Source organism: Notolepis coatsorum (genome assembly GCF_963971535.1).
Source record: "Notolepis coatsorum genome assembly, chromosome: 5".
Lineage (NCBI taxonomy): Eukaryota > Metazoa > Chordata > Actinopteri > Aulopiformes > Paralepididae > Notolepis > Notolepis coatsorum.
This window is the reverse complement of record NC_140169.1, coordinates 97864186-97877251: the sequence shown is the minus strand read 5'-3', so window position 1 is coordinate 97877251 and position 13066 is coordinate 97864186. Positions and strand designations below refer to the sequence as shown.

The 13066-nt window shown below is 46.6% G+C and overlaps 1 protein-coding gene across 7 annotated transcripts in view; it reads left to right on the top strand.

The window, feature by feature from the left end:
- Positions 1-13066, top strand: part of afdna (afadin, adherens junction formation factor a) — a 244966-nt gene that overhangs the window by 95973 nt on the left and 135927 nt on the right. For all 7 annotated transcript variants that reach the window (XM_084315182.1, XM_084315177.1, XM_084315178.1 and 4 more), the window contains exons 7-8: positions 1464-1548; positions 7541-7687. In XM_084315182.1, coding sequence (XP_084171308.1) covers positions 1464-1548; positions 7541-7687 — 232 coding nt within the window. The remainder of the gene's footprint in view (positions 1-1463; positions 1549-7540; positions 7688-13066) is intronic.

Here is a 13066-nt window from a genome sequence, read left to right as displayed (position 1 = left end):
TACCTCTAACCACCTCCCATAGACCTCTATAACTACCTCCCATAGACCTCTAACCACCTCCCATAGACCTCTAACCACCTTCCATAGACCTCTATAACCACCTCCCATAGACCTCTAACCACCTAACATAGACCTCTAACCACCTCCCATAGACCTCTAACCACCTAACATAGACCTCTATAACCACCTCCCATAGACCTCTAACCACCTCACATAGACCTCTATAACCACCTCCCATAGACCTCTAACCACCTAACATAGACCTCTATAACCACCCAACATAGACCTCTACTGCTGCCTCACATAGACCTCTACTGCTGCCTCACATAGACCTCTACTGCTGCCTCACATAGACCTCTACTGCTGCCTCACATAGACCTCTACTGCTGCCTCACATAGACCTCTACTGCTGCCTCACATAGACCTCTACTGCTGCCTCACATAGACCTCTACTGTTGCCTCACATAGACCTCTACTGCTGCCTCACATAGACCTCTACTGCTGCCTCACATAGACCTCTACTGCTGTCTCACATAGACCTCTACTGCTGCCTCACATAGACCTCTACTGTTGCCTCACATAGACCTCTACTGTTTCCTCACATATACCTCTACTGCTGCCTCACACAGACCTCTACTGCTGCCTCACATAGACCTCTACTGCTGCCTCACATAGACCTCTACTGCTGCCTCACATAGACCTCTACTGCTGCCTCACATAGACCTCTACTGCTGCCTCACATAGACCTCTACTGCTGCCTCACATAGACCTCTACTGCTGCCTCACACACTGCTGCCTCACATAGACCTCTACTGCTGCCTCACATAGACCTCTACTGTTGCCTCACATAGACCTCCACCACCCAGCCAGTCAAAGTCTTGGCTGTTCACAGGCCTTCTCCTGTTGGTCTTATCACTCAGTGGGTCAAAGCCTGATAGGTCAAGTCGTCAGTCAAGCTGGGTCGTCATGGTGATTGATTCAAGCGGGTGGGGCTAGAAGGCTTTTAATGTGATTGAATGGTGTCATCTGCTGCTTCTAGTTACCCCCCCCACACACACACACACACGCACACACACACACACACACACACACACACACACACACACACACACACACACACACACACACACACACACACACACACACACACACACACACACACACACACAGGACAGAGAGGGAAGGTGGGTGAGTGAGAATTTGTCACCAGAGGTAGAGATGAAAGGAGGGATGGATAGATGAAAGGAGGGATGGAGAGATGAAAGGGGGGATGGAGAGATGAAAGGGGGGAATGGAGAGATGAAGAGATATAAGGAGGGATGAGAGATGAAAGGAGGGATGGAGAGATGAAGAGATAAAAGGAGGGATGGAGAGATGAAAGGAGGGATGGATAGATGAAAGGAGGGATGGAGAGATTAAAGGAGGGATGATGTCTCAGTGTCTTCTATGCGTCTTGTCAGCAGCAGGATGAAAAGTCTGGTAAAGATATCATCCTGGACGACACCGAATGTCCTCTACAGATCTTCAGAGACTGGCCTAGCGACAGAGGTAACACACACACTGGCAATTGCTATTATTATTAATAATTATTATTATTATGATTTATTTTCAAGCACATTGGAAGCACAAGAAAATACAAACAGCAGTGTTTAATAAATTGTTCTCATATCTCTTGTGTCATCCCTGGGATCTCCTTGTCTCTACTGCCCCTTGCTGTTCTTTTAGTGTTACTACCTCTATATCTGATGAGGGATAACTAATCTGTGACTATTTACATTCTTCTTTTTCTTCTTTTTCTTCTTTTTTTTCTTCTTCTTCTACTTCTTCTGTTTCTTCTTTTTCTCCTTTATTTTCTTCTTCTCCTTCTTTCTCTTCTGCTCCTTCTTCTTCTTCCTCTTCTTCGTTTTCTTCTCCTCTGACTGATGAGCTGATCTGTGTCCCTACAATAAAAACTCAAACTTTTCTCCTCAGCTTTTGACTAAGTGTGAACCTTGTTTATATTTTATCTGTATGGTCCAGGGCTCTAGACTAACACTGCTGCTACCTACTAAACATTGTAGTAGCGCCAGTCACAATGTAGTAGCGCAACTGAAAGGCACAGAAAAATATTAACCTCTTAAGCCCTAGCCATATTTTCCAAAAATTCACCTAAAAGTACATACCCAAGTAAATGGAAGATTGCTCTACTTCTACAAGGACCATTTGCATATTCTTGGTATCTAGGGACATATATGGACCTCATGGAATGTATTCCCAGTGTCAGAAATGTAGTGTATGTTACTATGCTTGAGTAAATTGTAATGAAGGAGAATATAAATTATTATTATTATTATTTTCTTTTTCCATCTTTGATGGTGAATAACACCATGCTAACATTGACCAGATGTGAAAAATTGCCACTGAACTCATTCAGCACCTTCTTGAGATCGAGTGTACTAAAATCTAAGCAAATGAATAAAGGGCAGATGATTTACAGTTTTCTTTTTGTAGATGCAGTACTGAACTTTGCCATCCGGACACATGAAATTTGAAATATGAATATAGAATATAGAATATCACGCCTATAAATTACCTTATTAAATCTACTGTAAGTACAGTAGATTAAGTCAAGTTTGAATGAGATGGCGCTGCTCCGACCGGCTGCCTTTCTGTTCGCTCCGTCGAGACTGTGTTTACTTTTGTTAATATTTATAGTTTTTAGAGTTTTGTTCGTACCAACTGTTGGTGCATTTAATGTATATGACCGTCAGTCACTCATAGACATTGGATTACGGGAAACTTACCAACTGGATTACTCACTGGACCAGCTTTCCGAACCGCATCAATGGCCTGAAGAAATTCTCCGGAGATTAGGACCAGATCCTTTGTTCCCAGAGCCCAGGAAAAGACGACGAGGAAAGAGGGCTGGGATCCGTAACAGGCTGAGATCCAGACGCCACCGTACACCACTGCCCAGTATATTGCTAGCCAATGTACAATCAATTGACAATAAACTGGATGACATCCGAGCAAGGATTCAATATCAAAGAGACGTTAGGGACTGCAACGTCCTCTGCTTCACCGAAACATGGCTCACACCGGAGGTTCCAGACCACGCAATTCAACCAGCGGATCACTTCTTTATCCATCGCAAGGATTGGTCATCAGAGTCCGGTAAACAACGTGGAGGAGGTATTGCCTTCATGTTTAACAAAAATTGGAGCGATCCAACTAACGTGAAGGAATTATCCAACCACTGCTCCCCAGAACTGGAATATATAACCATCAAGTGTCGTCCTTTCTTCCTCCCGAGGGAGTTAACGGCGATCGTCCTGATCGGAGTGTATATTCCACCGCAAGCCAGCAACAAGGTTGCGCTCTCCAGACTACACGACGAGGTAAATAGAATACAAGTGGCGAACGTTAACGCCGCCATTTTAGTGCTGGGAGATTTCAATAGCGCCAATCTGAGAAAGGTATTGCCTGACTTCTATCAGCATGTGACTTGCAACACCAGAGGCGGTAACATCCTAGATCACTGTTACACGCAATTTAAAGGTGGCTACAAGGCTCATTCTGATAGTGGCTTTGGTAAATCAGATCACGCGTCCATTTTTCTTTCACCAAAGTACAAACAGAGAATTAAAAGTACTCCCGTAGTCTCGCGAGAGGTGCAGAAATGGGATTTGACGTCAGAGGAGACGATCCGGTCAGTGTTTCACTACACAGACTGGAATGTGTTCCGCGACACAGATAACATTAATGTCTACACGGAGACAGTGCTGGACTATGTTTGTACTAGGGTGAAAGAAACAATCCCCACTACCAAAATGAAAGTTTACCCAAATCAAAAACCCTGGGTAGACAAATCCGTCCGTGAAGCTCTGAGAGAGCGCACCAAAGCATACAACGACGGCCTAGTGGCAGGCAACATGAATGACCACAAGGTGGCGCGATACAACGTAAGGAGGACAGTGTCAGAGGCCAAACGGCGCTACAGGGATAAAATTTAACTCCAGTTTGAACAAGCTGACTCTAGAGCTATGTGGCAGGGGCTCAAAACGATGACAGACTACAAAGGCGCCTCCCTCAAACTGAACAGTGACATCTCCTTAGCAAATGACCTCAATACCTTCTATGCGAGGTTTGATGCTGGTAATAACAACACCAGCTCACAAGCCTCGGCAATGGGGGGGGGGGGTCGGCTGCTGATGGAGGCGCAGTGTTCAGGGTAACAGAGCATGAGGTGAGGCGGACCTTTAAAAAAGTGAATATCAGGAAGGCAGCAGGTCCGGACGGCATCCCCGGCCGCGTCCTAAAAGTCTGTGCCGACCAACTGGCCCCAGTATTCACTGACATATTTAACCTGTCCTTAGAACAGGCTGTCATCCCCACCTGCCTGAAGAAGTCCACTATTATCCCTGTACCCAAAAAATCCAAGCCTGCTTGCCTCAACGACTACCGCCCTGTAGCTCTCACCTCCATAGCCATGAAGTGCTTTGAGAAGCTAGTAAAGGGCTACATCTGCTCCTCCCTCCCCATCAACATGGACCCCCTGCAATTTGCATACCGCCCCAACAGGTCCACGGAGGACGCCATATCCCATGTGCTGCACACAGCAGCATCACACCTGGACAAGAGGCAGGGGAACTATGTGAGAATGCTATTCATCGACTACAGCTCGGCATTCAATACCATAGTCCCCTCCATACTCATAGCCAAGCTCAGGGACCTGGGCTTGGGCTATGACCTCTGCCAGTGGGTCTTGGACTTCCTGACTGGCAGACCCCAGGTGGTGAGAGCAGGCAACTGCACCTCCTCATCCATCACCCTCAACATAGGGGCCCCCCAGGGCTGTGTTCTGAGTCCCCTCCTCTACTCCCTGTACACACACGACTGTGTGGCTCAGCGGAGTAGCAATACAATCGTCAAATTTGCTGACGACACAGTGGTGGTGGGCCTGATCTCTGCCAACGACGAGAGGGCCTACCTGGAAGAGGTCAAGGTCCTGGCGGGATGGTGCCAGGAAAACAGCCTCTCCCTGAACGTCAGCAAAACAAAGGAGATGATTGTGGACTTCAGGAGGTCGGGGGTCAAGGACTACAGCCCCCTCAGCATCGACGGGGCACCGGTTGAGAGAGTCAACAGCTTTAAGTACCTCGGAGCCTACATATCCGAGGACTTGACATGGACCACACACATTGACAGTGTTGTGAAGAAGGCACGACAACGCCTCTACTTCCTCAGGCGCCTAAGGAAGTTCCAAGTCAGCCAGAAGATCCTTAAGAACTTCTACTCATGTACAATAGAGAGCATCTTGACCGGCAACATCACCTCCTGGTTTGGGAATAGCACTGCACAAGACCGAAGCAGACTACAAAGAGTGACACGTTCAGCCGAACGCACAATTGGAGGGGGGCTCCCCACCCTCCAGAACATTTACTACAAGCGTTGCAGGGGCAAGGCTAAGAGAATCATTAAAGACTCCAGTCACCCGAACAACTGCCTCTTTGAACTGCTGCGGTCAGGCAAGCGATACCGGAGTCTCAAGGCGAGCACAGAAAGACTCAGAAGAAGCTTCTATCCCCAGGCCATCAGGCTGCTAAACGAACAATGAATGAACACTACACAACAACAACCACCAAACGCACATAGCACACACATCCACACGCACACACTCACTTTAAACAAACACACTGTAGCACCCACTCCACACACTTTATAGCACACACCCACTTTAAACAAACACACTGTAGCACCCACTCCCCACACTTTATATTTATGGATGAAGGATTGCACTACAACTCGTACACCTTACTGTAAATTGTACCTAAAATTGTACCTCATCCCATTTCTGCTTTGCACTAGATAGTACTGTACATTAGTACACTGCATAGTATTGTGTATTGTATATTATATGGTAACTCAGAACATTGTACATATGTCTATACCGAACACTGTGACCTCATTTTTCTTCTTCTAAATTCATGCTATATTATGTTATTATGTTATTTGATACTATCTTGTCTAGCACAGTCTCTGGAGCGTAACAGTAAGAAGCATTTTGTATGAAAGTATTCTGTACTTCTGTATGACAACTATTAAAGAACTTGAACTTGAACTTGAGTTACTTTTGTATAATGTCCATAGCTCTGCCATTTTTGACCGGATTTTTTCTAGACGTTCATAGAAAGGTAAAGAAACAATATATGTTTTATTTGATGGAATAATGTTTTTTTTTAATCCACTTTTTTCTCCTATTTTTCTCCCATCCCAATTCCAATGTGCCAATTCTTCCCTCCCCTGTCTTGAATGTTGCTCGCATATGCCCCCCACTGGCCGGTTGTAGGGAGGATAGAAGCCTTGCATCACATGTCCCCTCCGGTACACGAGGAGGCAGCCTGTCACATCTTTTCACCTGCCAGCGCGGACTCTCATTGGCGAGGTGTAACGTGTGGGAGGCTCACACTACCCCCGCCATTTCCTGTCTCTGCTGTGCAGGCGTCCCCAACCGACCTGTAGGAGTCGCTGTCCACAACGTCCAGATTACCACCCATCGACTTCCACCCACTAACTCTGCCAATTGAGTTAGTATGACGGCTGGCCCAAGCCGGAGGCAGCGCCGACAGCCGGAGTCGAACCCGGTGTCGAACCCGGTGTCTCTTGCGTTGGTGACGAGCGCAGTGTCCACTGCGCCACCCAGCCACCATTTATGGAATAATGTTCAAGTTTGTTTGACCTGTGAGATATAATCACGAAAATTACATCAATAATTTTTTCTGCAGCTTTGACAGCGCTGGTGTGAGCTGGGGTAGTGTAGTTTTATGAAATGTCGATGTCCATCGAAAGCCCTTAGGACTACAACGATTTAATGACAGTGTAATTTCCTTGTGTCTAAATCATCCGGTTTCCGATGCAATGTGCAGAGATTTCTCTAAGCTCATATTTAGCTAATAACACTTAAAGTCATTGGTAAACAAACGTAGTGCTGAAAATATTCACTTTGACTGCTGTTTTGATAGGCTTAGGGTCTTTACTCTTGGCTACATTTGAAAAAGAAACGCAACATTTGATCTATTTATGACATGAAATAAATCTCGGCCCGGTACCGATGGTGGCTTAAGGGGTTAAAGGAAAATCTTACCGTCTTCTCCAGAGTCAGACAAGAACATAGATACCAATTGAATCTCTGTGTTCAGTAGAAAGCTATCTGGCTCGAAGCTGGCCTAGTTTAGCACAAATTAATGGAAGCAGATGTGTAGTGGCTAGCCTAGCTTAAAACGGAGAGGTGTTAGTTGGCCAAAGTCTTTGGTAGCTGCTACGCATCTGCTACAAGTACTCTTAATTTGGGCTGCTTCCTATAGTGACACTATAGTCTGATGTCCGTGTAGAATATGTGTGTGTACCAAGTGGGTTAAGTATAATATGTCTGTAGTGTATGTACCAGTTGGTTTATGTGTAACGTGTGTGTACCAGTTGGTTTAAGTGTAACGTGCGTGTGTGTGTGTGTGTGTGCGTGTGTGTGTGTTCGTGTGTGTTCGTGTACACGCACACACACCAGGGGCTCTGGTGTTCCAGTTGAAGAAGAGGCCTCCAGACCAGCCGGGGAAGAAGGGGAGGAAAGCGGAGGACAAGGTTCAGAGAGGAAAGGCCTTGGAAGGCTCCCTGCCCCCCGAGAAGCTGCCTTACCTGGTGGAGCTCAGCCCAGGTAGGACTGGAACATGGCCTGTACATGATGCACACCAGGGCATTCACAACTACTGCATGTTAGTAGTCATCAACTACTCCCAAAAAGTAGTTTAATAGACTTGGGAGATATATCATATTTATTACAATAACAATGATCAATTCTCGTCAAAAAGGTCTCAAATGGAACGTTTATTTAACATGGCATGATATAGAAAATGATTGTTCAAACAAATCTATGTTCAACAACGTCCACAATGTCCACATTCGGTCGTCAGAAGCTCTGAATAGCCTATCCACCTATGGAAATAAACATATATGTTTTTATTATTAGTCTACAACGATGCACATTGTCCACTAGTAGTTTTGATAATCGGTTAGTCCACTATTCTGTGAAACCACTAATACACACACACACACGCACACGCACATGCACGAAAGCAGCCGTGTGTGTGTCCATATCCCTGTGCAGTAGGAATAGTAGTTGTGGTAACATGCTGTCTCCAGTGGGAGGCAGTACAGTCCCAGTAAAGAGCCACTGTATTGTCAGCTAATGAGAACTGCTATTCCAAGGTGAGTGAGCCACGTCTGGCACCAAACCCATTGTCATCCCCAACACGCCTGCAGCTGTGTTGGATATACCCTTCTATCATATACAATAGTGGTTCTCAACCTGGGGGGCAGGGGACATGGGGGGGGTGCTCTTCTGACAAGTTCTGCACACATACAAATCTGTATAGTCAAAGTCATTCCTCCAAGAGGAGTTAACTATTAAAAGAAAACACGTTGTTGAGTGGAGGGGATCTTTAAGGGGATATTAAGTTAAGGGGAAATTGAATTAAGTGGAAGCTTAATAGGTTAACCAGTGGAAACACAGCTGAACAACTGTGGTGTCTGGAATGTGGCTCGGTCCAAGCTGTAGGATTAGGAAGACCTCACCCTGTCCTCTGTCCAAACCCCCACGGAGACGTTCTGCTCTGAACAGTGACAGAGGCTCTTTGAGGGGCGTTCATGAAGAAAATACTGCCTTGCGTTCTTCCCTTTCGTTTCTGAATGCACCCCAGTATATTCCAAATCATTCCCAAATCGTTCCTATTCCCCGTCGTGTTGGGGTTTCCCTTCCTGACAACTGATTGGCAACAAGTCAAGTTTTAATATGCAGGAATGTCATCTTGACAATCCTAGCGATTTCCGAGGTCAGTTTTCCAAGGTCACCTCAGGTTCTGAGTATTTTGGGAAACTCAGCCCCCCCCTCCCAGACCTCCAGCTTTAACAGCTCGCTGGTTGCTATCTAACCCTAACTCTAACCCTCTTACACTGAACTCCAGCCACACTCCTCAGCCTACTTCCAGCAGCCTCTTTGGTACATTCCATATTCCATATTGGAGGTTGTATTATACACATTCGATATATTATAAGTTGTATTATAAACATCTCTCTATTGGAGACATCAAAGTGGCTGCTGGCTGCTGGGCTCGTTCAGCGACGGGTGTCTGGCTCGTGGTCAGTAAGTTGATTCTCTTACTCTGACGAGCCTTCTGGTGTAACAGTGTGGTGTCTGTCTCATTCTGGGGTAAAACTCTGTTGAAACGAACATAATAAACTATGAATATATAATGTTCATATTTGCTTTTCAACACAGTACCGCAGATCTGTCGTCATATGTGCAATCAGTTTCCACTGTATTTACAAACACAGGTAGAGAAATTTACCATTAGTTAGCGAGCATTGGCCACCTTGACTAGCTAGCCATGTACAATGCTAAGCTAATGTCATATCAAGTTGACATATATATTTAGTTGGTCCAGATATATTTGCATCTTGAAATATATATATTACATAATTATTATTATTATACCTTTTCTTTTACGTATATATATATATAATAATATTGATATTCTGTCTGCATTGTTATTTGGGCTAGATATATTTATATAATAATGATATTGATATTGTGGGCGGCTACGTGGCGCAGTGGGCAAGGCGCTCGCAACGAATGCTGGAGACTAGGCTCGAACAGGATGCCTCCTGTTCGAGCCCCGCTCTCCACATTGCTTTCAGTTTAGCTGGTCGTCCACAGTAATACACATTGGCCGTATTACAGGGAGGGAAACTGAAGGGTGGGGATCGGGCGGTGTGGACAGCGACTCCTACAGGTCGGTTGGTGTGCCTGCGCAGTAGAATCAAGAAGCGACGGGGGCGGGGCCCCTCCAAAGCCCAGACCCTCGACACTGAAAGATCGAGCCGTGCAGGTGAAAAGATGCGACGGCTGTTACCTCGAGTATCGGAGGGGACTCGTGCTATGACTTAGTCCACATTGCAGCCGGCTTGTGGGAGCCAAGAAACAACGTTCGAAGACAGGGGAGGGTTGAATTGGACGATATGAAAATTGGGATGGGAGAAAAATAGAAAATGGGAGAAAAAGTGGATACAAAAAATATAATATTGATATTGTTTTGTATAAGTTAGTTGTTTGGACCAGATATATTTACATATAAAATATATTTAATAGATATAATTATGATATTGATATTCTGATATAGGTATAGGACTAGACAAACGGATACAATATGGCAAAAGTGATTTTATATGTCATGAACTGTTGTACATACAACGACAGATGACATGCGTTACTACATCGAAATGAAAACCTTTCACGTTGGATTGAGATTTACCTCAAGAGCGTCACCACACAGCCTGCTGGCCCAGTCCTGTCTCTGCTAGCCTGCTGGCCCAGTCCTGTGTCTGCTAGCCTGCTGGCCCAGTCCTGTGTCTGCTAGCCTGCTGGCCCAGTCCTGTGTCTGCTAGCCTGCTGGCCCAGTCCTGTGTCTGCTAGCCTGCTGGCTAGCCCAGTCCTGTCTCTGCTAGCCTGCTGGCCCAGTCCTGTGTCTGCTAGCCTGCTGGCCCAGTCCTGTGTCTGCTAGCCTGCTGGCCCAGTCCTGTGTCTGCTAGCCTGCTGGCCCAGTCCTGTGTCTGCTAGCCTGCTGGCCCAGTCCTGTGTCTGCTAGCCTGCTGGCCCAGTCTTGTGTCTGCTAGCCTGCTGGCCCAGTCCTGTCTCTGCTAGCCTGCTGGCCCAGTCCTGTGTCTGCTAGCCTGCTGGCCCAGTCCTGTGTCTGCTAGCCTGCTGGCCCAGTCCTGTCTCTGCTAGCCTGCTGGCCCAGTCCTGTGTCTGCTAGCCTGCTGGCCCAGTCCTGTGTCTGCTAGCCTGCTGGCCCAGTCCTGTCTCTGCTAGCCTGCTGGCCCAGTCCTGTCTCTGCTAGCCTGCTGGCCCAGTCCTGTCTCTGCTAGCCTGCTGGCCCAGTCCTGTGTCTGCTAGCCTGCTGGCCCAGTCCTGTGTCTGCTAGCCTGCTGGCCCAGTCCTGTGTCTGCTAGCCTGCTGGCCCAGTCCTGTGTCTGCTAGCCTGCTGGCTGGCCCAGTCCTGTGTCTGCTAGCCTGCTGGCCCAGTCCTGTCTCTGCTAGCCTGCTGGCCCAGTCCTGTGTCTGCTAGCCTGCTGGCCCAGTCCTGTGTCTGCTAGCCTGCTGGCCCAGTCCTGTGTCTGCTAGCCTGCTGGCCCAGTCCTGTGTCTGCTAGCCTGCTGGCCCAGTCCTGTGTCTGCTAGCCTGCTGGCCCAGTCCTGTGTCTGCTAGCCTGCTGGCCCAGTCCTGTGTCTGCTAGCCTGCTGGCCCAGTCCTGTGTCTGCTAGCCTGTTGGCCCAGTCCTGTCTCTGCTAGCCTGCTGGCCCAGTCCTGTCTCTGCTAGCCTGCTGGCCCACTAACCTGGCCGCTAGTCTCTGGCTCTGCTCTGGAAACAGTACAGAGACAATAGAAATAGGTCCCTGATGTTTGGGGTGCTGAGTGAGTGAGTGTGAGAGTGTGAGAGATCAGGGTATGGGACAATACTTTTCCTCCTTGCTGCATTTTCAACCTCTGCTGTGTGTTTTCTTCCCTGCCTTCTTATGGCATGGTGTGCGTGCGCTGCCCTGCTCTGCATGTGTTCTGCTTCCTCCCTGCCTGTCTGTCTCCCAGGCCGTGGGAACCACTATGCCTACTACACCTATCGACACCACGAAGGTAACATCTATACCTCCTCTCCTCACCTCACTAAACCTCATCTCCTCTCCTCTCTATACCTCATCTCCTCTCTATACCTCTTCTTCTCTCCATCATCTCCTCTATGTCTCCTCACCTCACTAAACCTCCTCTCTCCTCATCTCCTCTCCTCTCTATACCTCATCTCCTTTCTATACCTCCTCTTCTCTCCTCTCCATTATCTCCTCTCCTTTCTCTATCATCTCCTCTCTCCTTATCTTCTCCTCACTATACTTCATTTCCTCTCCTCTTCTCATTATACCTCATCTCCTCTCTCCTCCCCTCACTATGCCTCCTTTCATATCACCTCCTCTATCCTAGGGATGGGTACCGAATTCGGTACTTTTGAGGTACCGAACCGAAACACGTTGGTACTACCGAGTATCGATTCAAGTGAGATACCAAAAAAAAAAATATATATATATATATATATATATATATATATATATGCTTACCTAGGATTTGACTTGATTCAACAACAAAGCAGTCGGAGCAATGGCAAGCCGAAAACTGTCGAAATTGTAGTTATTTGAAGTTTGGATTTTTTTTCACAACTGAGGTAGGTAAATTACATTTCTTGAGACTAAAGTACCGAAAAAAGGTATCGTTGGGTACCGGTATTGATTCACAGGTACCGGTACCGTATCGGTTCAAATGTGAAAGGTACCCATCCAACTACCTCTTTTCCTCTTCTCCTCACTACATCTACTCTTTTCTCATCTCTTCTCACTATACCTACTTTCCACTCTATATCTCATCTCCTCTCTCCTCATCGCCTCTTTTCACTATACCTCCTCATCTCCTCTCTTCTCACTATACATCATGTCCTCTCATCCTGTCCTCTCTTTCCCCCCTCATTTCCCCCTCTCCTCTCCTCTTTCTCTCTCGCTCTCTCTCAGGGATGTTGTGCTGATTGCTAGGAGGCCGGGGTTTGGCTATATTATATACCCATGAACTGTTACAATTGACGTTCATTCCTATTGGTTTCCCATGTGACCCATTGTCTTTAAGTTTATAATTAGTAATAAAGTGAGTTAGATGCTATTTGAGAGTGTTTCTATGTTTCTAGACTGTTTAGTTGTGGATAAACTACTTCCCAACAGCTTCTACTTCCAGAGACTAAACTGCTGCCTTGCTTTTACTAAACTAGGGTTTACTAATGACTACCCTGTGTATCAAAGCACTCAACCAGTCATTGATAGACAATCAATACCTCTATTGATCTATCAATACTTATATTGATCTGGTCCGTGTAGAACTGATGGGTGAACTCTAGCTTTATTCTATAGGGGGTGCTCAGCTAAGTGTGTTTGTGTGTGTGAGAGAGAGAGA